The 27,465-nt window shown below is 42.6% G+C and overlaps 2 protein-coding genes across 3 annotated transcripts in view; one reads left to right on the top strand and one right to left on the bottom strand.

The window, feature by feature from the left end:
* The window catches only part of PRKAR1B (protein kinase cAMP-dependent type I regulatory subunit beta), a 103,901-nt gene extending 83,995 nt beyond the window's left edge, over positions 1 to 19,906 (bottom strand). Inside the window, exons 1-4 of one of the 2 annotated variants that reach the window (XM_072877684.1) lie at positions 19,658 to 19,906; positions 18,541 to 18,724; positions 5,636 to 5,806; positions 1,651 to 1,742 (exon numbers count right to left, since the gene is read on the bottom strand). In XM_072877684.1, coding sequence (XP_072733785.1) covers positions 1,651 to 1,742; positions 5,636 to 5,806; positions 18,541 to 18,724; positions 19,658 to 19,905 — 695 coding nt within the window. In that variant the 5' untranslated portion in view covers position 19,906. Of the gene's footprint in view, positions 1 to 1,650; positions 1,743 to 5,635; positions 5,807 to 18,540; positions 18,745 to 19,657 lie in introns of both variants that reach the window. The other variant, XM_072877685.1, reaches the window with a different exon arrangement.
* A 2,102-nt stretch (positions 19,907 to 22,008) lies between these two features.
* The window catches only part of DNAAF5 (dynein axonemal assembly factor 5), a 30,840-nt gene continuing 25,383 nt past the window's right edge, over positions 22,009 to 27,465 (top strand). Inside the window, exons 1-4 of the mRNA XM_072877683.1 lie at positions 22,009 to 22,569; positions 22,983 to 23,167; positions 24,029 to 24,153; positions 24,576 to 24,691. Of these exons, the coding sequence (XP_072733784.1) occupies positions 22,038 to 22,569; positions 22,983 to 23,167; positions 24,029 to 24,153; positions 24,576 to 24,691 (958 nt within the window). The 5' untranslated portion in view covers positions 22,009 to 22,037. The remainder of the gene's footprint in view (positions 22,570 to 22,982; positions 23,168 to 24,028; positions 24,154 to 24,575; positions 24,692 to 27,465) is intronic.

Raw genomic sequence — 27,465 nt, 5'->3', positions numbered from 1 at the left:
ATGTCAGTGTAGACAAAGTCTTTGTCCTTTCTAACCACAGAAGTACAGAAAAGTAGGGTTGGCAAGGACCTCACGACATCACTTAGCCTATCTGCTGCAAGGCAGGACTGACACTACTTATGTCATTCCTGGCAGACCATAGTCTAATCTGTTCTTAATGGCCTCAAGTGGTGGAGACTCCTCAACCTACCCAAGCAGTCAGAGACCTCTTCCTAGTATCTGACTTGACTCTTTCCTACTGCACTTTAAATCTGTTATTCTTTACCCTTTGGCACACACAGCAGTTTATTCCTCATATACCATTATTCATACACAATTATAAGCTATTATTGTGTCCCTCTGCCCCTAACTTTTCTTCTGCAGGCCAACCAATCCCATTCCTTCTTCAGAACTGATGTTATCTAGATCTGTGATCATTCCCACTGCTCTTCCCTGAACTTCCTCCAACTGTTTATTCTTGAAGTGCAGTGCCCAAAACTGGACACTGTGTTCCAGCTGAAATCTTTCCAACACTGGGACATGTCTTACATGTTCTCCTGTTTAGCTACCCCAGTAAAATGTTAGTATTTTCAAAACAGCTTGACATTAGTGACTAATGTTCAGACCACTATTCACAGTAAGCTCCACACAGTTTTTCAAGGAACTACCAAAACTGCAAAACTCTCTTATAGTTATAAAGGTATTCTTCCTGCCTAAGTATACTTCTCTGCACTTGGCTCAGTGATAATCCATCCTGCTTTTACTAGAACATTTCTTCAACCTGTCAGCATAATTCTGAATTCTAGCCTCTTCTCTCAATGTTTTAGCAGCCCTTCCCATCTTCATGCATCTAAAAACTCAACACTCATACTCTGTTCCACCACTGAGGTCATTAATGACAATAATGATGAAAACCAGACCAACTCTTCCCACACTTCAATATACCTTTCCGTTAGAACGATGGACCATTGATAACTGCTATTTGGTATGGGTATCCAATCAGTTTTGCATAGACTCCATAGTGGTTTCACTGAAGACATGTTTCCCTTGATTGTTTATGAAACTGTCATACACATTAATGTCGAAAACATTACTAGAAGTCAAGCTGTTTGGCCTCTGTTGTGCCTTCCCTAGCTACAAGACTTGCTACTCAGTTGTAAAAAGACATTTTCAAGTTTTTAAAAGTCATGTTGTCCGTTACTGAACTCCTTGGTCTCCTTCAGGTGCTTACACATAATTTGTTTGTTCCAGTTTTTCGAAGAACAAAATAATTTACCTGTAATTCTCTTTTACCTCTTTATAGACATTATGCTTTTTCTTTCCCACTCTTCCAGCACTTGACCTGTCTTCCCTGAGTTCTCAGAAGTAACTACAAATGCTTCTGAGATTGCTTTAGCCAATTCCTTAAGCACTCCAGAATAAAGTTCAGCCAGCACAGCTGATTTGAAAATATTAAATATCTCTGAATACATTCTATCCTGTTCTTGCCCTTTTTTAGCTTGTGATTTTACCCTCTGTCATAATACCATAAGTGTGTGTGAGGGTGCATCTATTATGACTCAAATGCATCAGTGAGAGTAGTTCTGATCCTTGAGTTAAAATTTAATATAATTTCTTGTCCTCAAGAAAGGTCAAGCTATAGATTCCTTTAAATCATAAAGCACCTTATACCTTCGTTCATTGTCATCAAGATGAGCAAAGAGCACGTTCTTGGAGATGGCCTTTGCCAGAGCAGTCATAGTTTTATAGTCCTTTGGAATAACCTGTAGAGAAAAGAAGGAAGGGTAATTACATGCCTGGTTGTATTTCTTCATTGATCTTGAAATCTATAGAAAATTCCACTATTCAAGATAATGTACACAGTTTGATTTAAACACTGAGACAGGTTTAGGCTATAATATAAAGCCACTAAGAAAGTAATAAATTACAGTTTTGATAATGTGAGGGTAAGAATTTATGTTCTCAATATGACAACCAGAAAAGAAATATAAGATCTGGGATGAGTGGGGAGAAGGATATCCATAAAATACTATAATTAGCAGGTACTGGCAGCTGCCTAGTCTCCTTTCAAATCTCTTGGACTAAGGAGAACATATTTCATATTCTTCTTCCCCCACAAACAATATCAGAAGCAGTCTAGTTTTAAAACTAGGGAATGAACAACGTTTCTTTAGGTAAAAGGTAAAAATGTGTTGATTACACTGTACTTTTCAGTACTGGTTGTGGTATAAGGAACAGAGCTCCTGAGAGGCCCACCTGGGTCAAAATCCTGTGCATTTGCTTCATTGCAAACGAGAAGGACTTGCATTTGAGAATGAAGATCAAATGAAGAGGCATTTTTATTTGTTAATTGGGGAGAAGGCAAAAGTCCTGTTGCACATGAATTTGCTCAAAATATATGTTGAAATTCAGGAGTATGTTTTCATATTGGGTGATGGTTTTTTATAAGACTTTTGCAAGTTAGGCTTTCCATTTTGGTAAGCATTTTGGTAAGAGATTAGTAAAGAGGCTGTATCTCTGTATTTGCCAAGCATCTATTTCTGCCAGTCAGAGACTGTGATTACGAGAGATGCAAGAAATTTGTAACAAGGTTATGACTTGTAACAGATGTTCTTTGACTTCAGTAGTGTGATTTTCCTTAATAGTTTCATTATAACGGGACAGAATTAAGCATAGCAAAAGTTTTAACTGTTAAATAAACCTTACTCCAATCTGAAGATCAACATCTGTTTGCCTGTTTTAATTATGGTACAAAATAGGTCTGATAATGGACACTAATCTCTCACATTTTCTTATGATAGAAAGAGTATTTCTGTCTTATTTAAGTTACTACGTATGCTGATATGTAGTTTCCTTTCCTCATCCTGGAAAGGCAAGATACTACCCATCCAACCAGAAGAAGGATGTTTCAAATGGGAAAACTGATGTAGAACCAGGTCTCACAAAGAATTGATCTAGATTTATTTCAAGGGAAAATACTGCACTCTGAAGATCTAAAGTTAAACTCTGGCTTCAGACACCACTTATATTGACTGCTGTAGTCATTAGACTGCTCAAATTAAGTCTAGAGAAGCGTATACGTATAAACTGTATATTTGTATCAGAGTGAAACGTAATCTAACTTAACTAAAAGTTTAAATTCCTTGATGTTAAATAAAATGAGCATTTGGCCAGTTTATTCTTGGTTTTTACCCTATCAAACAAACCCTGGATTGAATTGCAGTCCTGAACCCTTGCTCTATTAAGAATACCCTAGCTGTTCAGCTTACTGCTGATGAGCCAAAAGGGTAGATAATCAAATCACTAAGACATTCAACTCCAGCCTTTCTGGCTGATTATGGAATAGCGTAGACTAGCCTTTCTCAGTCTAAATCTGCAGCAATGAAAGCCACAAGGCAGAGACCAAAGTGGGTCTGGTGGTGCAGGGACACAGAAGACACAGGAGAGATTCTTTATGTGTCACAGTAACCAGGCATCTGACCAAAATCAAATGTTGGGAAGAATCGCTTGACCATTTCTTACATCACTCTTCCAAGTAATCATTGAATGTTCTCTTCAAGCTGATAACCCTCTTTACAGCAAGATTCCTATTCTGTTAGTTGTTAACTATATGTTATGTCAGATGTGTTGACAAATATTGCTTTCTCTAGTTTCAGGAATGAAGCAATGAAATAACCCTCCACAGAGATCTTCCTTTGTGCTCCTCAGAATGGAGCCATGCCAGGTGCCTGCTCAAATCACAAAGCTAAATCTCCTTTGATTTTCTCTCCAGTGACATAACTCATTGCACTGCCTTTAGCACTCCTCATCCTATAGTTCATCCCTTCAAGGGATCCTTTAAATTGGCTTATGACCCAGATGTGTTTCTATCCAACACGTGAATTCAAGCCAGTGGTTCTTCCTGGCTACTATCTAAAAATCCATCTGTTTGCAATAGTCTAACACAACCCTTGCCTTGCTTTTTACACTTTTAAATTAGTTTCATAATTTGTCCTTTCAGTGTCTCCCTTTATTTCTGTATTCTAGAATCTCTGTCACAAACACACATCCATGGGATTCACCACGGGATTCATTTGCTGACGGCAGAAGACAAAGCACTGACACAAACCCTCCCAGTGCTAGTTCTATATTTCTTGCAGCATCTGTAGTCTGACAGGAAACCATCCCCTAAATTACTACTATTTAGGCTCAGTCAGTTCCTAGGAAATTAAAAACATAACAGCTCTAGTCACAGAACACACAGAATATGATCTGTATTGCTTCTTCTAGCTCTTGCCTACCCATGCTACTGTCAAGGCTTATTGGCATCACTGTTGTAAAAGGAAGAAAACAAAATTAACTTCAGGTTCCATTATAAACATAAAAGAATTACTCAGGGGTGTGGGAAGGAATATTTCCTTTGATTTTCAGAAGAGTCAGATGGAACCCATATTAAGCAGAGACAAATGTGATCTCTTCATAGAAATTTTAAAAGGGATATTGCAAACTGCACAGAAAGAAAAGTGTTTGAAAGTGGCTTTTAAAATATCACGCAAGTATTTTAACAGTGCAGTGCATTAATAGCTTGACCACAGTGCTGTTAACATTTACTGTATATTTGCAAGCGTTATTTAACTGCCACAAGAATACTCCTCGAAACTTGTTTTAGGATTAAAGGCTCTCCTAATTCTTTGTTTCTTGGGACAGAAATCCCCAGAGCAGCCAGTGAACTTGTATCATAAGTGGATGACAAAAGCACATCTGACTGCAAAGGCAAAAAGTATTCTGCCAAAAAACAGTGACTGACAAAATGTATTCCCATAAAGAAAAAGCTCTTTGGGTTAAAGCTACTCCAGGCATGCACAAAAGCACATTAGTAGCATCTGCCAACCTTATGAAATGCATTTTTAGCCTACTCCCTAAACAAACATGACATACGCTATTGTAATGTCTGTCTTTTAATAACCTTTGAAAGCTTTGGCCAGTTTAAAAAAAAATTTGAAGAATTATCAAGAGATATCAAGGATATAACATAGCTAGATATTTTTGTGAGAAAGGCAGTTAAAAAAAAGAGAAGCCGAAATTAGTGATCCTACTGAAGAAATTACCGAATTTGGGATTGGCATTTCTTCAAAGACAATGATCACATAACATCACCCAAGTACGGTCAACAGACTTCTGAAAACCCATGGGTTAGGTGGTACCCAGTCAACATGGGAACCATGTGCCTGAATGGTCTAGGGAACCTAAATGACCTAGGTTAGAAGAAAACTTGAGCTAGAAGTGACTTTTTAACAAAAAAAAAAGGCAGGAAATGCAGCAATAGAAAAGGCTGCTTTCCAAAACTCTGAGGTTCTGAGAAAACTCAGAAGCTGCTAGAGTCTGTGAATATCAAGAAAATGGCTGAGAATTACCCACCCTGTTAAAGGGGGAAACAGATTAGCAGCACATCACAAAAAGGGGAATAATAGGGAAGGCTGAAGCAACACTGATGGGGAAAGTACTTAGTCAAGGAGGCAGCAAAAGAACTTGAATGTGAAGAAGATGGTCAAACCATGCATATGCAGGCATGGGGACACCATCCTACAGGCTGACCCATGATTCCAAATTATGAGCAAAATATGAGTCACTTGATTGTCCTGTACATCTCAGAATCAGATAGACAGCAACACATTACCTTTCTGACGTAAGAAACAGCATCCTCCTCCGTGTACACTTCTGCACTGACCCCCCCTCTCCTGCGTCGGGCTTTTACCACTGGGTTGGGAGGAGGAGGGGAAATCTCATCGTCATGAGAATCAGACTGGGAACTGGATTTCTGCCGAGCCAGTATTTGTTTGCATTCTTCCTGCAAGGCAAAAAGAGACAATGAAACATCTCTTACCCATGTAGCTAACTTGCTGGATACATTCGATTCACTCTTCTTTTACAACCCTCAGCAACCCCTTCCTTTCTACGCTTGGATGACTGTCAATTCACACATGTGTACTGCTGAAAGAAAATTAAAAATTTAATGTGAGCAGCATGAAGGGCTGACACTAACTACAATGTGTGTGCAGGTATCATCACCCCAGTACTTAACCTGTTCAACTCTTTCGTACGTGTAATGGAAACCAAAGTATTATAAACTGCAGACATATGATTGCAGCCACTCCTGGCTGAGAAAGCAAGAGAGCATGCCTCTGTTGCTTACTCTCCAACATCACAGCTGTTATTTTCTCTGTTGGCTTGTACATATCTTTGCCTCTTGTACAGAGAACGTATCAGAAGTCACATGTCAATAGGTTTCTTCATCTTGCTCTGCTTTGCAGGCTTACTGTCACCAGAAAGAACAAAGATGCTCCCTACTCCAGAGTTTCTGCCATACAACAGATTTACAATCAATGGCACTACTTCCAAGCAAATAAGATCCAAGGTAGGCTCCAGAGGACTATGAAAAATGATGGCTGGCCTAGCACCAGCTGGCCAATAGGGAGGTTATTCTCCAAATTCCATGCTTATGGAACAGAAAGTAAAATACAAAGGGGAATCCCTGAAGAGATAGTAACAAGAGCAGGAAATAGTATAGAAAACCTGTAAGAAAGGATGTCAGAGTTGCAAGACGTTGTCAATTCATACACTGAATTATTTGACTTCCAAAGAATTGAGACAAACAAGATTACCCATAATTACAGTATTTTCCCAGAGCCCTTCTCCTATTCTTCAGCTTCCTGGGATTCAAGGGAAAGCACACAGGAGTAAAATTCCCTTTGCGTCATCCATGCCACCTCCTGGCCCCCTGGTACCACCTCAGCCTGGCATCCTGCTCACAACACATCCCGCTGCCTTTGCTACCTCCTCAGTGCCTTCTTAGCTGGTTCCTTCTAGTCTTCATTGACCCTGCCTAAGGCAGGGGAGAACTGGAGATGGGATGGACATGTCCAGTCCTCAGCTTGTCTGATGCAGGAAACCAAAGGGCACGTGCAGAAGAGACATGAGCACTGTAAGGAGGCAAGCCGACCTGTGCAGCAGTGGTCCAGTAATTTTATTTGCTGTCATCTCTTACATTGCTGTAGGCATAACCAGTCTCAAAGTTATGTTGATCGACATACACGTAAGCCAGCTATCATCCAACGCCTCCCTGAACAACTCCAGTATTTTTGAGACAATTCAGATTAGCGGTGTTGCAGGCTACCCAAAAGAAAAGGCAGTAATGCTGAGGTCCCTGCGCACCCCGTAAAACCAATGTTCCTCTGACAGGGATGCCAGAACCTGGCCTCTGTCTTACACAATTCATTTCCAATAAGACTTTCCAATCAGAGCTAATACATGGAGTCAGTGGAGGCGGGAGGATCTGGGAGCACCAGCGCTAGACATGTGGCAGATTACCAACGTAACCAGTTGGTCTCATTGACAGAGGAAATGAGTTATAGTTAACTCATCAGGTATGACACCAGAAAAGAGTGGTACAGAAAACTGGCACAAGTTCACAATTTTTAAGCTTGCAAGAAAAACAGATGATTAATATATGTTTTGCCATTGATGTTTACAAATGTCTGACAAATCCAGTCATGCCACTTGTCTTTTCTGGTCTTATTCCAGTTTCTTTCTTCACCATCACTGACATTGTCACTCTCATTAACCTAAGGAGCCTGTGACACCAATCTTTGATGTATTATTACTACTTGAAATTAATAACTAAATAGTATTTCCCAGGCTGCATAATTCAAAGTAACAAGTCATGCATTCTTGTTCTGGTTAAGGGACTACTGAAATATTTAAGAGACAAGCACAGGTAAAATGTAGAAGGCTGGGTAAAGATCTGACTTTTCAAGGTTCTGACCTGCCTCAGAAAGCGCCAAGTGCTTTCTGAGATCAGTATTTTTTTTAAATTGGGATTACAACACCACAACTCCTGGGCCATGACTCAGTTGAGCTAGGTGCTCTGACCAAAAAACAGAAAAAAAACTGATTTCAGATGTATGAAATCCTTACTGAAACTTTTTCATTTCCGATTCAAATTTCAAATAGCAGCACTGGATATGTAAAAAATGACTTAGCTAGATTTTCCTATCATGTAAGAATTTCAAGTCCTATTAAAGCATTCTCATCAACTTCTTCCCTACTCCTCTCTGACTGTCTCTAGCTTCCTTAACTACAATTATGCACTTGTAGAAACACAAATATTTAAAATACAAATGTGTGCTACGTATTATCATTATATTTAATACCTAGTCATCAAAACCAAACCTCTGACTGAAGAATTTCAAATAATATTACTCACTATTGCAGTTTATGTATCTCTTTGACAGTGTTAACATTCTCTGTTTATCTTAAATGAACACAATCAAATGCACCTTCTTTGTAAGCTTAACTGAAAGGTAATGAAGACCTTTCTGGACAGTGAGCAGCTGAAAGTATACTAAAGTATACTAAAACAAGAAGGCAGTCAGGTAACTATTTAATGGTATGCAGCACTTACACAGTTCTTTTTATACATAGCATATTTACTCATAGAGAAGAGTAGTAGTTTGCCCCATTTGAATATCAAATACACACTTCTTTTTCAGTACGCACTGTATAAAAGCACTTCCAAGGAATTAATAAATAATATCTCCTCTGCCGCAGCACAGATTTATACACGAAAGAAAGCTCAGTGAGATAAAATTAATATCACAAAGCATGCTCTTAAACCCAAATACCTTTTAAAGCCAAAAAGATATTAAAGAATTGTAAAAGTGAGTTACCATATGATTCATTTTAAAAGGAAGTCTCTTCGCTACAAACTCCTTTTATATAAACAGCAGATAGTTGACTGGCTGGCTTTTCCATATGCCGCTATTTGTAGTCTAGGTAGGATTTCCATTATTGAACTAAAGAGTGCCTTTTGAAAATAAAAGCGTGCGCTCTGTCCTGGGTTAAGCTTTCAAAAAGCCGTCTTCCATATATCCTGGGGTAAAACTGCACAAATACAGCAAATATTTTAAAGGAGGAATGGACTCTCTTAAGAACAGTTCTTCAAACACTGATCTTCAGACACAGCTTGATGTGAACGCTCGTGCAGAACTCACTTTCAAGTAAACACCTCACCATCTTTTGTTGTCATGACAACAAGCGATCTCACTCTCTATTCGGATGGCACAGATAATTCACAATCATATCGCCCAATTATGTCCACCTTAAAATGAGAAAACAGACGGAAGACACAACTGCAAAACAGTGTAACTGCCTTTGAACAAGCCCAAGTGAGCATCTTGTTCTTCCCTTTACACCAGGAACTGCGCTGGCTTCAGTGGAGATGCTCCTGACTTGTAGAACATGTAGGGTCTGGTCCAGTTATCCATAGTCCAGTGCCATTTTGGGTGACCTTGCTCAGCTTTCAGCTGCCAGCTGAGGAGGACATGAGTCTCATGCTGTCCTGTGTCACACCTACCAGCCCCAGTGGACATCGCACATAATTTAGGGAGTCTTAAATGGCAGTAGGGGACCACGTGTGCACCACTGACTGAAGCCTCCAGCGTCACTGCTACAGTCCAATACAATGATATATTAACACACCCCAAATCTACAAAACAACATTGCTGTGTGGCAATAACACCCTATTTCATATATACATCATCTAATCCTCCTTCTATTCAAGCCATGCTGCAAGTGACCAAAAACCTAGCTAAAGCTGTGAACAAAAGTCTTTCCTAGGATTTCTGGGGGAGATAGGTAGTGAAGCTGAAATACCATCACTGACTTCAATTATAATAAACTGGAAAGGAAAGACAGTATACCATCATTGCCTCAAATTAAAAGAAAGAAGAACCAATAAATACAACTGCAGCAACCCATTTATCTTTTGAATGTCCACCTTCAGCTAAGATATCTGTGCAAGAGGCTGAGATATAAATCACAGGAATTCAGCATGCTGTCCTCAGCATACGGGGTCATCCCCTTTCCTGATTAATGTTTCCACGATTTTTTAATGAGTTTAAACACTGCAAGTGAAGCGGCCACAGTGCCGAGCCAGTTTTTAGGGTTACCCTTCCTTTCAGACCGATGCTGAAGAGCACACACACTTCCTGACCCAGAAGCTTTCTTCTCTATGAGCCGGAGCATTTCCAAACAGAAATTAACTTCCAGTAGTTCCTCTCCTGGTCTCTCCTTTCAGGCTTTGTCACCACCTGGAAACTGAGATGTTTCAGCTGAAGGAAGGACAGCACCTGAGGAGGCTCCAAATCACAGTGCAGCTTTACAACGACATCCCAAGGAGACTTTTAAAAGCAAGTCAGCCGTTCGGTATCACTGCTCACTATCTCTGCTCTGCCTCTTACAATTTATTCATTGCATTCAAAAGCAACAACACAAAGTACACTCTAAATGAAATCTTTTCTCCTTTTATTTTTTCCTTGAGCACACTCGTAAAGTTTTCTGACTGACAGACCTGGAATTCGCTTGCTATTTATCCGCAGAAAATGTGCAGGATACTTCATGCGCACGTAACTAATCTCTCTTTGCACTGGAATTGACCCAGAGGAGATGCTCTCAATACAGGAAGGTTTCTAACACCGCCCCATCACTCCTGGAGGCTGACACAATGATTTATAGCAACTAACAAAGGCCAAAGGCAAAGCACTCCGCTTTGTTGGAAGCCCAGGACTGACTGATGCCATGACTGAAAGCTGGAGAAATTTGGGAGGTCTTAATGTCCTTTTCAGTCCTGTCTTTGTCATGCTGGACAACTCTACTATCTTTATGATCATTCAGCCTTGTAATCGGAGACTTTTCACACAATCCCAACTATTGTTCCACTGCCTTCCCGATGTGAAATGCCACCTTTTCTTCTACAGCATCGCTAAGAAATATCTTTAATGTCCACCCCTCCTACTAACATATTTATCCACTCCATAGTTATCCACCACTTCAATTACTACTACTGCATCCTCGGTGGCCCCTCTGTATCTCAGTTCATGCCCAATTTCCAATCTAGGCAAAATTCTCCTGCCAAAAATCCGCCTACTCTTCTGCCGCTCTGGCTGCATCGCTTGCCTTCTCGAGTCCCTTTACTGGCGTCCTTTTACCTCCTGCAACATGTTAACACGTCTTGTCTTTCCCTCCAGTGTCTTGCAGTATCTCAACCCATCACCACCTCTTCCCTACTTTCTTACATACGCCTCACAGTAAAGTAAGGGAGGTTATGTTACAAAACACAGACCATATTTTTGATACTTAAAAGCTTATATAATCAGCGAACTGTAGCCAACGCTTCTGATTTTTAAAATCCAGCCAAATAACAATGTATGCACGCATACCTTGTATAAGAAGAAACATGCGCACAGAAAAGCTCTATTTCTACTAAACAAATATAATCTAAACAAAAATGCTAAATATTATGCCATATTTTTCAGCAACAACCAGAACTCCTAAGTCACTCTGAAGGTTTTAATCACTGGATATGTAATGCCAAAGCTGCTTTTTTTTTTTTTATTCCAGCCTTCTAACACAGCAGACCCTTAATCCAAGAGAAACGCCACCAATCTCAGAGACGCTTACATGGAAGAGGCAGAAATGGACCATCAGAGCATAGGAAGAGATAGGTGATAATTGAGGTTATCAACAAAGAGGCAATCATAAATGCTGGTATGCCATTTTGCTCCTCAAAATACTTCTCTTGTGTAGGCCCACTTAACATGTAGAAGCATACTGATGACCTTAGATCAAATGTGTTGTTGACAGCAAGGTTGGTTATTCAAAATCTTGTGTTCCCTCAGTCATTTCAGAGTGGAAATTGTCTGTAAAATATTTCTACATTTTCTACTCCTCAATAAAATCCTACTCAATTTATTCTCCTTCTAAGAAATTATCTGATGTTAATACAAATATGAAAATATGTGTGCTGGGCTGCCCACCTTAAATATAGACCCAACTTTTTTTTCTCTCTTTCATCCTCCTCCCTTCCACATGCATTTCATTTTTGAAACCCAAAACAACTTCCATGTGCTATGAGTGCCTTCACTGGTACAGGGGTATTAAGGCTAGATAGCAACTTGAATTGCATGCTCGGGCAAGAATCCATGTGTCCGCCTTAACCCTTCAGTGGGATGCTCACAACTCATTAAGTATTTTTTTCTTCACAATTTGCCAATAAATCCAAGCTAAAATAATTATGAACATGTTTTTATTTTGAGTTTCCCATAGCTCACTTTCTCAGTTCCCTAGCATCTTGCCCAGGGGTGATGGAGCTGGTGGGCTGAGCTCCCGGGAGTTGCAGAACCTCAACAGCTTGAGCTTACAAAGCTGTCAGGGTACAGCTCCAACACAGGCTGCCAAGCAGGCAACCACAGAGGCACAGACCTCAGCAGAGCACGCTGGAAAGCAATTAATTCCCCTGCCTATAGCATTTCAAAATCTAAGGTCCTTTTCTTAATTGAAACAAGGTCAAATCTCAAATCATCTTAAATCTGCTATGAAAACTGCAGTTCTCCACCCAGTCTTACTGGTGTCCAGTCAGACAGTTTCAAACCCCCCATCCTATGTGCCTAATTAAAATGAATTCATGCAGCATTAAAAAGGTATTTAAAAATCAGGAGTCACCTTTTTCTGCATTTAGGAGAAAATTAATGAGGAACTACTTGAAAACCAACTGAAAAACAAGAGCAAAACCAAAATTCATCCTCATATTGGAAATCTGGTTTGATTTGTATCATTTTTTACAGTCTTTCTCCTTGCTATCATTCCTATTCGGCATGCCCCTCAGTTTAAAATAATTACTGTGGGAAGAGAGAAAAGGCTTAACTACCTCTGCTCCTCAAGTCACCTCCTACAACTGAAAGAGAATAAAAGGAAATAATTTTGCAGATAATTTAGTGCCTTCCAGAAAAGCTACTGCCTCGCCTTGGCTAAGCAATCATTTGTAATGGAAAAGGTCGGTAGCTGTCAGAGTGCCTTGCCCAATGCTCTGATGACTGTAAAACACAGAGAATGAGGAGGAATTGCAGGACTACAGCCTCAAAACGCTCCCATCCCTGAATCTGGAGTTTCACCTTGTCTGAGGCGAGTTGCTATGTAGTCTGACTGGCCTCAAAAGATTAGTGAAGGATTTGCTGAGCTGCAGACAAGCAGGAGGGTAGGTACTCAGCCAGTTCTGCAGCCACGGACTCCAACACAGACAGGGTTTAAGCCTGGGCAAACTCTTTTTCAAAAATCAATTGGTAAAATAAGGCTTGAGGGCCCCTACATCTGTTTGGGAGCCTATAAAAGGCTGCAGTCAGCTGGGGGCAAATAGGTGTATGTACCTGTTCCTAGCTGTAAAGGCCCTTTAGTATCAGGAGCTTTCCCAAAGCCTGCTTGTGATCTAGTGAAATCTGCCATCAGACAGCACCTGACCCAGCACCATTTTTAACTTTACACAAATTTGGCAAGGTCTTTCATTCACGTGTTTAAAGCTAAGTATGAACCTGTTTCTTTAAAGCCACTTAGATGCTTAAAGATTACCATGGATTAAGTATCCTGATGAATGTAAAACATGATAGCTTGACACATGAAACAAAGACGACATCCAGACAGACTTCCCTTCTCGTTCCATCACTACGCTCCGTTTTTCTTAGTTTTTGACTTTAAGACCGGGAAAGCTACTCACACTTGTAGACACACAAAGTAAACAGGGAGCTCAGCAATGCTCTAACGTGGTCTGCACAAGTTCATAAGAGCACGGCTTCACTTATAACCAATTTTATTTCTTAGGAAAAAACTTTTTTTCTCCTTCTGCTCTTATCCCCTTCATCATCCCTAAACCTCCTGCGTTTAGGAAAGCTTGCCTGAGGGGTCTCAAAAACTCACCTAGTTTTTCCTTTACTGTTCCAAGAAAACTGTCACCTATCATAACACTTCCTGTGGCTGACTACGGCAATCACAGAGGTCTGACCTGAGCTGATTTTCATCCAGCTCTCTCCGGTACTGATATCAGTGGAGAGGCAGGAGCAGAGGCTGCCCAAGCCTCCTCAGGACCACAGTCACAGAGCAAGGGGACCCAGTGCTCCCACTGTTGCATTGCTATCAGCATCTTGGGTAGCTCAGGTATGTTCCCACATGCTTTAGCAACATTTCTGACCACCAAGAAGATATCACCTAACTGCTTTGCAAGCTTTGAAAGAGACAGAAATATTTGTCATATTAGTCTTTATCAAACTGCTTAGTTAATGCATTTTTCAATAGTTTTTCCTCCGTAGGATTTTCCTTCCAATCCATAACCTCTCCCCAGCTTATCTTAAAGGAGTGAGTTATACTTAGCATAATCACCTGTACTTATAAGAATGAATTTCATTGTTTTGGCCAGGTTCTGGTGGAAATTATTGATTGAAAAATTTCTTGTTGTGACAAAATGTAAAAACTGGGAGGGAGTACTGTTGCAGAAGAAAAGCCTGATGCTCAAATTTTGATGCTCAAATACCCTTGGTTCTGAAACTCTTTATGATAAATAAATAAACTGTCTTTTACTAACAGTGAATGAATTTGTAGTTTACCACACACTTTCTTTTCAGTGCTAGTTTACAGCAAACCTGTCACACAAATGCCTTTATTTTTCTGATCAGGTCTGTGTGCAATACTGTCTAATATCACCAGGTGGAGCTACGCAGATAATATCATTTTGCTTTTTTTAATTACAGACGGTAGAGTCCAGGTTTTTCTAAAACTCTGGTTTTGGATGGTACCTTAAGACATGCAGCATCAGCCTGGGTCCATAAAACCACTGCCAACCCACAGCAATCCAAGACAGTAAGTTCAGTATGTGCAAGAGAGTATTTCTCGTAGGTGCACAGGGCAATAGAAGGGACCATGAGAGAGCTCAGGTCCAGAAGACATCAGCAAAGACTACCTGGCTCAGCTAGCAAAGCCGCTGCTCTGAAACACACTGCATGCAAAATGGCTTCAGCAAAGTACTTGGTAATGCCTAAACATACCCTGCAGGTTCCTGCTGCTTCCCCTGCTTTTGTGCCATTTGCTTCATTAGTTCTACTCTTTCTTATATTTGTTTTCTGCTGAACAAAAGTCTAGCTTAGCCTGGCAAGACAACTCCACCTTTGATCATATAATCACAGCACTAAACAGCCTGACATTAATGAAAGTTTTGCAGTCTCAGCATAGCTGAAAAAATGACACTTTGCCTGTAACTTCTTAGTAATTAACTTTTTTATGTAAGAACCAGAGATAAAAGATGGGTTCCCTGTTTTTTCTGCTATGCCTTCTTTAGTCCTCAAGTAAACAGGACCTAATTACAGCTGTTAAAATAATGCCACAGTTTCTTAGCTAACATCTATTCCCTCACCCTAAAAAAGCCAATTAATACCCCTAAGGGAAAGGTTTTCCTCACCCCATCCACCAACAAGAAGTTCTATATAGTCACAGGGAAATGTAAAACAAATTATTCAAAAGAAAACATTACATAATTTTTAAAATCTCATGTATCTAAACCATTTTCAACTCTTTTCTGTGCTCAATGGAATGTTAGAGATTTTTACAAAGTAACTGTTAACGTGATCAGAGTAGATGTCATCTTGAAGTTTGTAGGTCACAGCATATAAAAACTGACTTGCAAACTTCAGAATACAGAAACTTAGGCTGATTCCCAGCAATTACTGGCATCTTAAGACAAGCAGGCCCTGCCAGTATTAAGTGAACAGAAAAATATCTATTAAAGTTCTCCTAGAATTATTTTCAGAGTTATGTTTTTTAATACTGTACTTGATACAAATAAGCTGCAAACTTAGAAAGGCATCAGACGTTTCTAACGTTGGCACCTGTCCAGCTGAAAATGACGACTGCAGAGTCAAACATCAAACCTCAATCTCTAGCACTTTATTCATAAGTATTTATTCATGTTCTCACTTTACAGCCCTCTCAGGCCGTGTCAATTTGAAATAAAAAATGGCCCAGCCATGGACCTGAATACTAGCCCAAGACAGTCCACATCTCTCAACTCCTAGCTCATTCCCTGGCTCTGTTCTGAGCTGCTTAAACTCACTCCTGCCAAAACAAACCTGCTCCTAGACGTGTTAGACCTAAGAATTATATTTGGGGCCAGTTAGTGTCGCGGGGTCAGGGTTAGTCCCTGGCCCTTCTTCATTTAGCAGTACAGGTGAAGGCTGAAGGCAATGAACCTAGCTCTGATGTCATCAAAAGTAAGGTGAAAAGCATTTACAATACGGTCTGATCTTGCATGTGATAATAAATCTTGCTTTTCTGAGTTGATTTTATGAGATGTAGTTAAGAATTAGCAAAATGAAATAAACTTTTTTTTGTATTCACCTCTGAGGTAGCTCCAGTACTTTGATGTGGATCGAGCTCTACACGTTTTCCATAAGCTCCTTTTTTAAGCACTTGAAAAATATCCCACACTTCATCTCTAAACTGCCCACATGAATTTTTGACAGATACACTGTTATTCTACTGCTCTCTTCAGTGGAACGTGTTGTCTATTTTAATGAGTTTGGAAAATAACCCCAAAACACCATACTTTGGTGGAAAAATGCATGACTTTGTTTAGAAAATCGTGCTTAAACCCAAAGATTTTCACTCCTCTCCCTACACAGGACCAAAATTAAATGAGCTAATAGCAAACGTGCCATATCAGTGTATTGCTCATTCACATAAAAAAATTTGTAACAGGCAATTGCTAAATTCACAATTCAATTAAGATTCTTCAGAGTACTATATATGGCAAGTGTCTTCTAAAACAGGACAAAACTTATTGAAATGATTTCTCTATCTTTACAAGCCTTCCTTCAACTGTTATTATGCAACTGACCAGTCAAAATATTATCCTACAGCAGAAAATCCTCCACAGTGCAATTCATCTCAAGAAAGTCCTCAGAGGTGGTTGGGCAAGGAAGTCAAACTGCTGCAGGAACAAGAATTGCAGTGCTGGAAACCTCCAGAAGCATCCTAAAGCCTTTAGACTCAGCAGGCTTAGCTCCCAGGCGGCTCTAGAGTCAGTGGCAAGATTGCTTCCTTCCATACTAAGCATGATATTCCCCGAATTTGATGCCTTGAGACTGGTTGTTTCTAAATCATCTTTCATTTTGAGACAAATTATATCCATCAGCTTCTGTGTTTGCATCCTGACTGATATCCTGCTACAGAATTCTGGTATCTGCTGTTCTTTGGGAAATAACAGGAGATTACATGAAAGAATATATGATTTCTCAAGCGCAGGAACTCCCTTCCTGTCTCAATTCTGTGTACTGTGTTTAGATCAATAAAGCCAAACTACCCCAGCACAACTCCTCAAGTAATCCCACTAGCTATGAAGAATATTCTAAAATACTACAGCATATTTTAACATTTTTTGCAAAAAGTGTTTATTCTTCTAGACAGGAAGTCCGGAATTGCACACATTAAGATGGATAACAATTCATAACACGATAAAGGAAACTCAAGAGATTTCACTCTCTTGAAATGGGTCTTGGCTCTCAGAAGTTTAGAATATGCAGAACGAAGAGGGTTTTTTTTTTATAATAAGCATTACAATTAAAAAGTATCTTGTACTTCCTACCCCTTCCTGATGTTTCAGGCATTCTTACTGGGCTTCCACCAATATGCAATGTTTGCATTTTTTAAAGCTACACAAATTTGGCATATACTCACCTATACAAAAATTTATCTGAAAAGCAGACAATGAGATGTATAAAATGCTTGTATCACCTGTAATATATTGGCTCTACGTATTATTCACTAGGTATTATTGTTCTTTCTCTGTCCTTACAAAATTCTGCCTCTAGAAGGAAAAAACTACATAAAACTCATATCTTAAGCCTATAAACTTTACATGTTTCCTTCCAATAAAGAGAATAATCCTCTTCTTAAACTAAGTACATTAATAAAGTCTCTGGCAGACTGAGGACTTGTATAACCAACAACTTGCAGCCCTGTGCTGCCATTTATTTCTGGAGAAATCCCATCCCCAGAGAAAAGTTGTGCTCACACAACATGTTCTTCCTGCAAGACACCCATAGGCTTTAGTAAGGATTTGTCTGAGAATGTTTTAAAATGTTTCCCCCTCTACGCTGCTTTTGAAGACAATCACAGTACATAAAGTCTCTCTGAATGCATCTCTTGTTGGAGGATCCTGGGGTAAGCAATGCAGATGGGCTACAGCAGTAAAATTGAATGGCAAACTGTTTGATGGTTTTCAGAACTTGCTGGTTCCCTGATTTTGTTCAGTTTTAGGTGAAGGGAAAACCACATCACCTGATACTGGAATAAACAGGGAACATCATCTTTTGCTGTCGCAGGCAGGTTCTTCCCATAGATGAGAGTTCAAGACACTATGTATGGTAACACAAAGTATGCTCGTAACTCTTTAGGTCATTTGTAACCAGTGCGGTTTGATGAGAAATTATAATCTTGGTGTTATGCACAAAGAATTCTATACAGTAGCCAATAATATAGTAGACATCAGCAAATAAAGGGTTGGGTTTTTTCTTCTAACAGCCTGTTTTTTAACAGTAGCCTGATAATTTAAAATTTAAAAGGAAAAATGTACCAAAATATCTGAAACTTTTTAAATAATCTTTTTCAGTTTAAAAATCGAAAATTGTAAGTCACCTGAAAATCACTGACCTTTTCTAATTTTTCAAAGTGTTCTCTGAGGAACTTCATGGGTCGGTCTGGCTTTGCTATGCAGAGGTTTACAATGCACTCTTTTAAAATCTGTTGGATGTTGTGCTTCTGAACATAGAGCTCACATCCCTTCAGGCTCTCGTCTTCTTCCACATTGCAGGAAGAAGCAGCAGCCATCTTCAGGCTTGTAAACAGAAAACAGACCTAGGTAAGAAAATGGTGCAAGAAAGAGATAAGAGACAGTTCCCAAATCCTTTGTCAGAGAGATCTGGAGGAGCAAAGACATTTTAATATTGCCTGTTGCCTATTCAAGAGCTATCGATTCTGAACGTTTTAATGTTCTGGGGTTGTACGTGGAAATGCTGAATCGTGTCATCTTTGTACGATCAACATACCAGTAAGTACAAAAAGAGCATTTTAACTCCTAGATGGCAGTCACCCTTTGGGAATAACGGTGCAATTAATCATACAAGGCCATGAGTTTCAAAGACAGCTATTAAATGATGGCATAAAGCCTTGCTTTTCTGTTCCCTTGGGGACTCCCTCCCCATCACCAGAAACCCAGTTTTCTGCAACAGAAGGATTTCGGGTAAATTTTAACATCTCCCCCTTTCACAGCGAGGAACCCTTCCCGGTCCCGGGGGAGATGGGGAGGCGGGGGCAGAGCTGCCCACAGCGAAGTTCGGTAACTGGGGGTAAAGCAACCCCAAACCCCTCTTTATCTCCCCCAGCGAGCATATGACCGCCCCAGTACAAACCAAACACCGCGGGCGCAGCTTTTACACCGGCCTCCCAGCCGCCCCTGCCCGGGACGCGGGAACGCCGGGGGCGGCAGAGGCCGAGCGGGGCGGCGGGGAGCAGGCACGGCGGCCGGGCCGCCCCCGACCCCGGGACGGGCCCCGGGAGGCGGGACAGCGCCGAGGAGGCGCCCCCGGGCCCGGCCGGGCGGCCCCCGGCGCCCGAGGCAGCGCATCCCCCGGGGCCGGGCTGGCGGATCGGCCCTTCCCTGCACCCCGCCGGGCTCCGCGCCCGGCTGGGCTCGGCCAGCGCTGCTGGGAGCGCCGGAGGGAGCGCGGGGCCGCCGGGGAAGCGGGGGACGGAGGGGGCCGGTAAATACCTGGGTGGCTGGAGCCGGCTGAGCGGGCGGCGGCTCCTCTCTCCTTCCCCGGCGGTGGAGGCGGAGGAAGGGGCTCCCCTGCCGGTATCCGCACTGCAGCCGCCGCCGCCGCCTCCTCCCCTCGCTGCCCGCCCGCCGGCGGCCGCGGGGCGCCGCGGGGACCCTCCGCCCCGCACCCCGCCGCTCCCGCACAAAGGCTCCGGCCCCGCCGCCGCCCGCCCGCAGGAAGTCCCGCCGCTGTCACTCATCGGCAGGCGCGGCCTTCCCGCCGCCTCCGCGGGAGAGGCGGCACGGAGCCGGCCCGGCCCGGCCCGGCCCGGCCCGGCCCGCACCGCGCGGCCTGGCTGCCCCGCGTCGCCACGCCGAGGACGGGCTGGCCAGGGAGGACGGGCCGGCCTTGAAAGGTGGCCTGGCCATGAAGGACGGGCATGGCCGTGAAGGACGGGCTGGCCATGAAGGACAGCCTGGCCGTGAAGGACAACAGCCTGGTCACAAAGGTTGGGCTGGCCATGAAAGGTGGCCTGGCCATAAAGGACGGGCATGGCCATGAAGGACGGGCTGGCCTTGAAAGGTGGCCTGGCCATGAAGGACAGGCATGGCCGTGAAGGACGGGCTGGCCTTGAAAGGTGGCCTGGCCCTGAAGGACAGGCATGGCTGTGAAGGACGGGCTGGCCATTAAAGGTGGCCTGGCCCTGAAGGACAGCCTGGCCCTGAAGGACAACAGCCTGGTCACAAAGGTTGGGCTGGCCATGAAAGGTGGCCTGGCCATAAAGGACGGGCATGGCCATGAAGGACGGGCTGGCCTTGAAAGGTGGCCTGGCCATGAAGGATGGCCAGCCCATGAAGGATGGGGCTAGCCATGAAGGATGGGCTGGCCATGAAGGATGTGCCTCGCCACAAAGGACAGCCTGGACATGATAGGTAGCCTACCGTGAAGGACAACCTGGCCATGAAGGACAACAGCCTGGTAACAAAGAATGGGCTGGCCATGAAAGGTGGCCTGAATATGAAGGATGGTAGCCTGGCCATGAGGGATGGGCTGGCCATGAAAGGTGGCCTGACCATGAAGGATGGACATGGTCACAAAGGACGGGCTGGCCATGAAGGACAATAGCCTGGCCATTAAGGATGGGCTGGCCATGAAACATGGCCTGGCCAGGAGGAACAGCCTGGCCACAAAGGACAGCCTGGCCATGAAAGGTGGCCTGGCCATGAAGGACAGGCTGCTGAGTCGAGGCAAGAGCGCAGCAGCCCCAGCACTCTCTGTGGCACACGAGCCACCGGGCCTGTTGTACCCCACAGCTCTGGACGGGCTGGGAAGGGCGGCTCACCAGCTCAGGTGCTTGGGTATTTAAAGTAAAGGCATTGCACCCAGGAGCACCTCTCTACAGGGCCTGTGAGGAACGTGGTCGCAGCTGGGACTCGGCCACAGGCCAGGTGCTGGCACACGCTGTCAGGAATACTCCAACGTACGTTAATATTTCCTCCATTCTCAGGGAATTCACACTCACTGTTCCCACAGAATAAAGGGTGAATAAGGACCCCAAAGGTTCGCGGCCAAGCTAGGAGCAGCATAACAAGAGAATAAACTCCTTCCTGGTAAATACAAGGCTATTCTAAAAGGGTAATTTGAGTTAGTTCTGTAGTTTATTGCACTTTAAATCAAGTATGATTACTCAAGAAAAAGACCCTGATGACCCTTTCGGTTTGATGTGTGTTGATTGCACAGTCACCAGAATAGCACACAGAACATCATGTTGCGTAAAGCGCATGTAAATACAATATGAACACAATACAAATACACATTAACTAATTCAAATGAACACTAAAAGTTATGTAACACTGTGACAGAAAACAGTGCCTCACTGCCACTGCAGTACTGATCCCTCCAGAGAAAAAAACAGAAGGGAAAAGCGATGCGAGTAACACGTTACATGTGAAAGTTTCCACACAGTAACACCCTCATCCCCAGCAGGTCTGCTGCGCTGTGGTGTCCGGCATGGAGGCTCCGGCCGGGTCGCTTTGCCTTTCCCCTCAGTCTTTCCACCATCGACGGCCACCCGTGGGTCTGTTTTGCGTCCCTTTTTCCCCGCGTGATACGCGTAACAGAGTCTCCCTCCTGCTGGTAGCCACCGTACCTGCTGAAACTACCGCCCCGCCTCCTCGGTGCTTTGCTGTGGGGCCTGGAAGGTCCCCTCAGAGCGGCGGAGACACAGCGAGAGCGGACCCGGCCCCGGCCCCGCCCGCCCCGCCGCGCCCGCCACGCGCGGGGCCACTAAAGCTCGGCACACCTCCGCCTGGCCGTAAAGCGCTCGCCCGTCGTCGTAAAAGGCTCGCGCGTCCTTAGCAACGTGCCGCACTTCCGTGGCGACGGCGGAGCATGGCGGCGGCCGGGGCGGCCGAGGTGGCGCAGGCCTTGAGCCGGCCCCTGCGCTGCCTGCAGGAGCCCGAGGGCGGCCGGGCGGCGCGGCTGCGGGCGCTGGAGGCCATCCGGGCCGAGGTGCAGGAGCGGCCGCTCTCGAGCGCCGTGGTGCAGGAGGTTTTCGGGGCGCAGCTGGTGCGGCCGCTGGCGCGCTGCCTGGCGGGGGACGCGGCGGAGCGGTGCCGGGAGCTCGCCCTCCAGCTTCTCTGCCACGGGCTCAGCCACGGCGACCGGCCCGACGAGGCGCTGCCCGTCCTCCTGCCGGCCCTGGCCCAGCGCCTCTGCCCGCCGCAGGGCTTTGAGCCCAGCGAGGAGCTGCGCCTCGGCCTCGTCCAGCTCCTGAGCCTCCTGCTGCAGCGCTGCGGGGCCCGCCTGGCCCCCTACCTCACCGACGTTATCCGCATCCTCCAGGCCACCCTCCTCGACCACTATGCCGAGGTCAGGCGTGAAAGTTGCAGGTGCGCCGCGGCCTGCGCCCAGGCCATGCCAGGTGGGGCCTAGGGATGGGCCGCGGGGGGAGCGGTGGGCTGACGCGAGCCTGCGGTTTCCCGGGGGGCAGGGGCTGAGGTAGGGACCCGTAGGAGGTTACAGGGATGCAGCCAGGAGAGAGGAAGAGAGATGAGAAGTTGCGCACGCCCTCGCAGGTGTATTTTGCAGGCCTTGGAGTGTCTGTTGGAGAAGAACCATGCCAGGGACGGACGCTGAGCAGTTACAGCGTGTGGGTAATCGTGGGAGGAGGGGGCTAGGGGAGTGCATTCAGCTCTAATATAGTATAAAGTTAAATCTGCATGCTACATAAATGCACCAACATTAATCAGGCTGCTGTTCATAGTGTTACGGAAATCATGCTGCTCAAGATCTGAGAAAGGCATATCTGAAGTTTCTGTCTCTCTGCCCTAACAGAGCACTTCCATATGCAGTCAGAATCTCTGATAAAACCCTTAATGCAAACAATTTCGCACCAGCACTACAGAGTTCGTGTTGATGTAATTCAGGCTACCGGAGCAGTGATACAGTTTGGAAATGGCAAGTCTGTGGATGATGTTCTGTCTCATCTGGCACAGAGGTTATTTGATGAGATTCCCAAGGTGTGTTTTTCTTCTTTTTTTTTTTTCTGGATTTATTTTAAATCTGTTTTGGGGTGGGTTTTTTGGTGTGTGTCCCCTCCCTCACCCACCTCAAACCCCCAGTTTTCAGCTTTCATTGATTCGTTTGAGATATTTACATATGTCACATACAGGCTTTGTCAGTTGTCAGCTATCCAAAACCAAGGTTGGTGACCTGTTCAGCTGCTGTCTAATTCTGCAGGCTGTTGAAGTTTGTAGGCACCTTTTTATTTTAACGGGTGCCCTCAATTCTGTCTTAAATTCTTCTGTCAGATCTCTCTGGGATTTGATTCTATGGCCTTTTCAGGTGCTTAACAAACACTTATGGTATTGGTCCCTTCGTAAGATGCAATTGAGGCAGTAATTTTAAAATGTGCAACTTAATCGTAACTAAAATATTTTAATTTTTGAGTGAGTGTATTCACATTATTTAATTTAGGCTTCCTTTATAGTGAACAGGGAAAATTGTCTTCTAGAGATGTGCTTGGAAAGCTTCAGATTCCAGAGAAATGTACATTTCTTACATTCTCAGAGAGATATTAACCATGAGAATTTAGAGTTTTCCGAGTTAGGCCTGTCTCTTGTCTTCCCCTCAGAGATGTGCTTTTGTGCAGCAAATAGTCTAAGACTAACTAAGCCAGAGTGAGAACACAAGAGGGAGCACGATACCTTGCATGTTACCTAAGATGCTTGCTGCAAGTGAGGAAATCCTGGGTTCTTGTAATTTATTCTGAGACTATTGATGCACTTTATGAAGTCTTATATACTGAAAGCAAATATTATTTTTTAATTTTTCTGGTATTTTCCTAACGTATTTGAAATATACTTTTTGTATCCATGTAGGTTCGGCATGCGGTAACAACTGTCATTGGAGAATGGTTGTTGCACCTCCGAGATAGATATTCGTATTTTCACAAGTTGATCCCTTTGTTACTTGGCAGCTTTACTGACGAAATTCCTGAAAATACGTAAGCAGAACACTTTTTTTTTTCCTTTTCTCCCCCCCCCAGTAGTTGTACATGGTAGTGTTCCTGTGTTCACAGATCTATTGCTTGGAGGAAAAAAAATTCTTTTTTTCCCCCACCTTAAACCCAAAATGATAGCATTATCTTCAGTAACTTTTGTTATATTGTTCTTTTATGCTCCATTCAAGTAAGTGTGAGAGAGATGAAGACAGAGAGGTAGACAGAATCATCCTTTGGAAGAGGTGACCTCTCTCCACTGAGTACAAAAGAAGCACAAACTCTCAACTTAATGTGCCTAGGTTAAATGGCAGGAATGTTTCCCATCCTTCCAGCTGAATTTAAGAAGTCAGAGTTTCTGGAAGTCTTATTTTAAAATGCTTTTCTTTTGAGGGCATAATGGTATAAAATTCTTATTTTATGTCTAGGAAACTGGCTTGGACTTATTGGGAAAAGATAGGCTTGCAGTGGGAGAAAGAGAATGAAGAAGATCTGAAGGATAAGATGGATTTTAGCGTTTCACCATCTCATTATCCCAAAGGAGGTAAGTGTTGCAAAGTGGTTTTTACTTCCTGAATAATCCCTGAGAGCTGCAGTGCAGTAATGACAGCAGAGCAGGATGTGTAATATTCATTACAAGATGTAATATTAGTTAATATATAGGTGTAGCACATATATATAAAAATATATTATATAGCATATATGCATATAAAATTCTTTATGTTAAATTTAAATTTTAAAAAAATGTTTGTTCAGTAACTATATTCAGTTTTTCCATTAATCCGAAAATGCATTTTGGAGAAAGAGTAAGTGAAAATGCCTATGCTGAAAAAGAGATAAAGCAGTGATGCAGAAGTAGCAGAAAGTTCTACATTAGCCAGCAGCCAGGTGAAGCATGGGCATAGAGATGACCAGAAAGGAAGGCAGGATGAAAGAACCTGTGAGCTGAGTCCCCTGAATAATGAGAACTAGACACAGCATTAATGATCCACAGAATTGGCATGGAAGTTCTGTGAAATGATTGTTGGAAGTTGCAGTGAAATGATTTCAGACTTCTTTGTGAGACACTGGGATGCTAACTAAAATCTGGCAGCGTACATGAAGAACGTGGGAACAGAAACAATTTCCTTCATTATATATAAAAACCCAAGATACGCAGTACGGGTAGATTACTTTTTAGTACCAAATGATTTATAGGTAGCTTTAAAATGATATGTTTGCAATAGCTTGAAGCTTGTTTCCTGTCTCAGGTTCATAAAGTTAATGTTTAAAAATATGCATATGGGTGCTGGTGAGCGAGAGGGTTTAAATGGGTCATTTATTGATTTCTATACTCATATTTAACAGAACAAAAACTCTTTTGGTGTGAAAGAACAGGTTCATGCTTGACTTGTGCCTACCTGACAATCACATCACAGAATACCCAGCAGCAAAATCCTTTCCATGACAGTGGGTTCCGGAGTCCTTTCTCCTTTGAAATTAGACTTTTGTTTTGTTTTTTTTTTTTCTTTTAAAGTTGCTTTACTCAGTAATGCTTGAATGAAAGGGGAAGCACTTCATAATGGTGACTGGTTTGACAGAACTGTTTAGCTTTGAAGACAGTCAAGTTGATCTGTTATCCTTTCCAATTCTTTTTTTTTTTTTTCCGTATTTTATGTATAATATTACCTCAGGGGTTTGTAAATGGTAAAGAATGCTTTTACTTCCACTAGTGATGGCAGAAACATATTTCTTTTTTGACAGTCAGAGAATTTTTTAACGTATATAAACTGTCAAGTGTCTAAGCTCCAGTCATTTATCTGTAATGATCACGATATAGTGAAGGTCATCAAAGGCTTTATGTGCTGGTCCCTGAAACAATTGTTATATTTATATTGCTAATACTGTTACCTTGTTCAGTTTTCTCTAGGTATATGTTGAGTTTCGTGTGTGTGTGGGGACTGTTTTTTTAGAAAGGGACATCTATCAATTACTTCATAAATTAAATGATATGAACTTTCTGAAATAATCTTCTTAACATAATAAATATGCTTCACAAATTTGGGCAATGCTCCAGCCCTGCATTTAATTGACTTTTCATGCATCTTCCTTGGTAGAAATATGGAATTAAGGCTCAAATGTGACATATGTACACACTTGAGTCCCAAGTTAATGGTGACTTTAAGATATAATTTCCTGCTGCTTATCTTTACTTCCAAACTGTATGTCCTATTAACAGTCAGACTTTATGTGACAGAAGAAAAATGAGAGGAAAGGGTGATTGTCTACTTAATCTTACAGATACAAAACTTTGTCAAAGACACTAGTGTACCTTAGTTTCAGATAATAATTTGTGGTGTCTTACCACAGACCGTATATGTATGAGTTGTTATTATGTCTGTCCTTCTGCCATGTTTCCACTCTACACGCATTTGCATTTTTTTATAATGTGATAACGATGGATTTTTACACTTTGTTGCCCTTGCTTCTGACTTATTCAACGTCCTGGAATACCTTTTTATAACTGTGAGTTTATAGTACATTTTACTTAACTATCCTAGTCCAACTGTCAAGCTAATGAACCTGACATATGAGCCCTCCTGTGCTTTGATCTTAGGATGACAGATACTGCAGGTCAGAGGAAGAGTGGAGTTAGACCTCATACCTGGTGTCATCCAACCAACTGAATAGCTTTCCATTGAGCAACAGCAGTCATTGCCTTAGGATACAGGTGCAAACAGTTTATAGCAGGGAAGTCTTTGACAGGAGTAGCTACAGGGATAAATGCCTGCATTTGAACATCTGAAATGAAGGAACTACTGATAAAGAATGGTCCAAATTCTTTAAACAAAATTCTGCCTCAGGTGGCATAGGATGCCAGTCTGTATTTGCTGTCACAAGTTGATTTCTTTATTTGACCTTTTGCTATTCATTGTCAGTTTTCATAATCCAAAATGTTATCCTCCATTGGCAAAAGCGGCAGCAATTCATGTCCTGACGCTTGAATTTTTTTTTTCTTCCTACTCTAGGTATTTCATAGGCATTTCTATAAGCCTTTGTATTCTTCAGGCCATTTACTTTAGTCCGTTTTCCTTTTAGCATTTGTACTTACACGGTCCAATGCGGGAAAATATGCTGAGACAAGTCAGTCATTTCCTTTTTAAGCATTTACAGGAGAAGTTTGTACCAGAAATAAAAAATGTACTCACACATTCAGTGTTTTTTGACACCTCATAATGAATAATGTTTCTTTCTCAAAACAGTATATGAACATTGTGAGCGGCAATAATAAGTTAGCAGTTCTTGGAGAACAACTTTTCAGATTTTGTCTGTATAAGC

This window comes from Ciconia boyciana, chromosome 13 (genome assembly GCF_034638445.1).
Source record: "Ciconia boyciana chromosome 13, ASM3463844v1, whole genome shotgun sequence".
In the NCBI taxonomy this organism is placed as follows: Eukaryota; Metazoa; Chordata; class Aves; order Ciconiiformes; family Ciconiidae; genus Ciconia; species Ciconia boyciana.
This window is presented reverse-complemented; position numbering and strand designations above follow the sequence as displayed.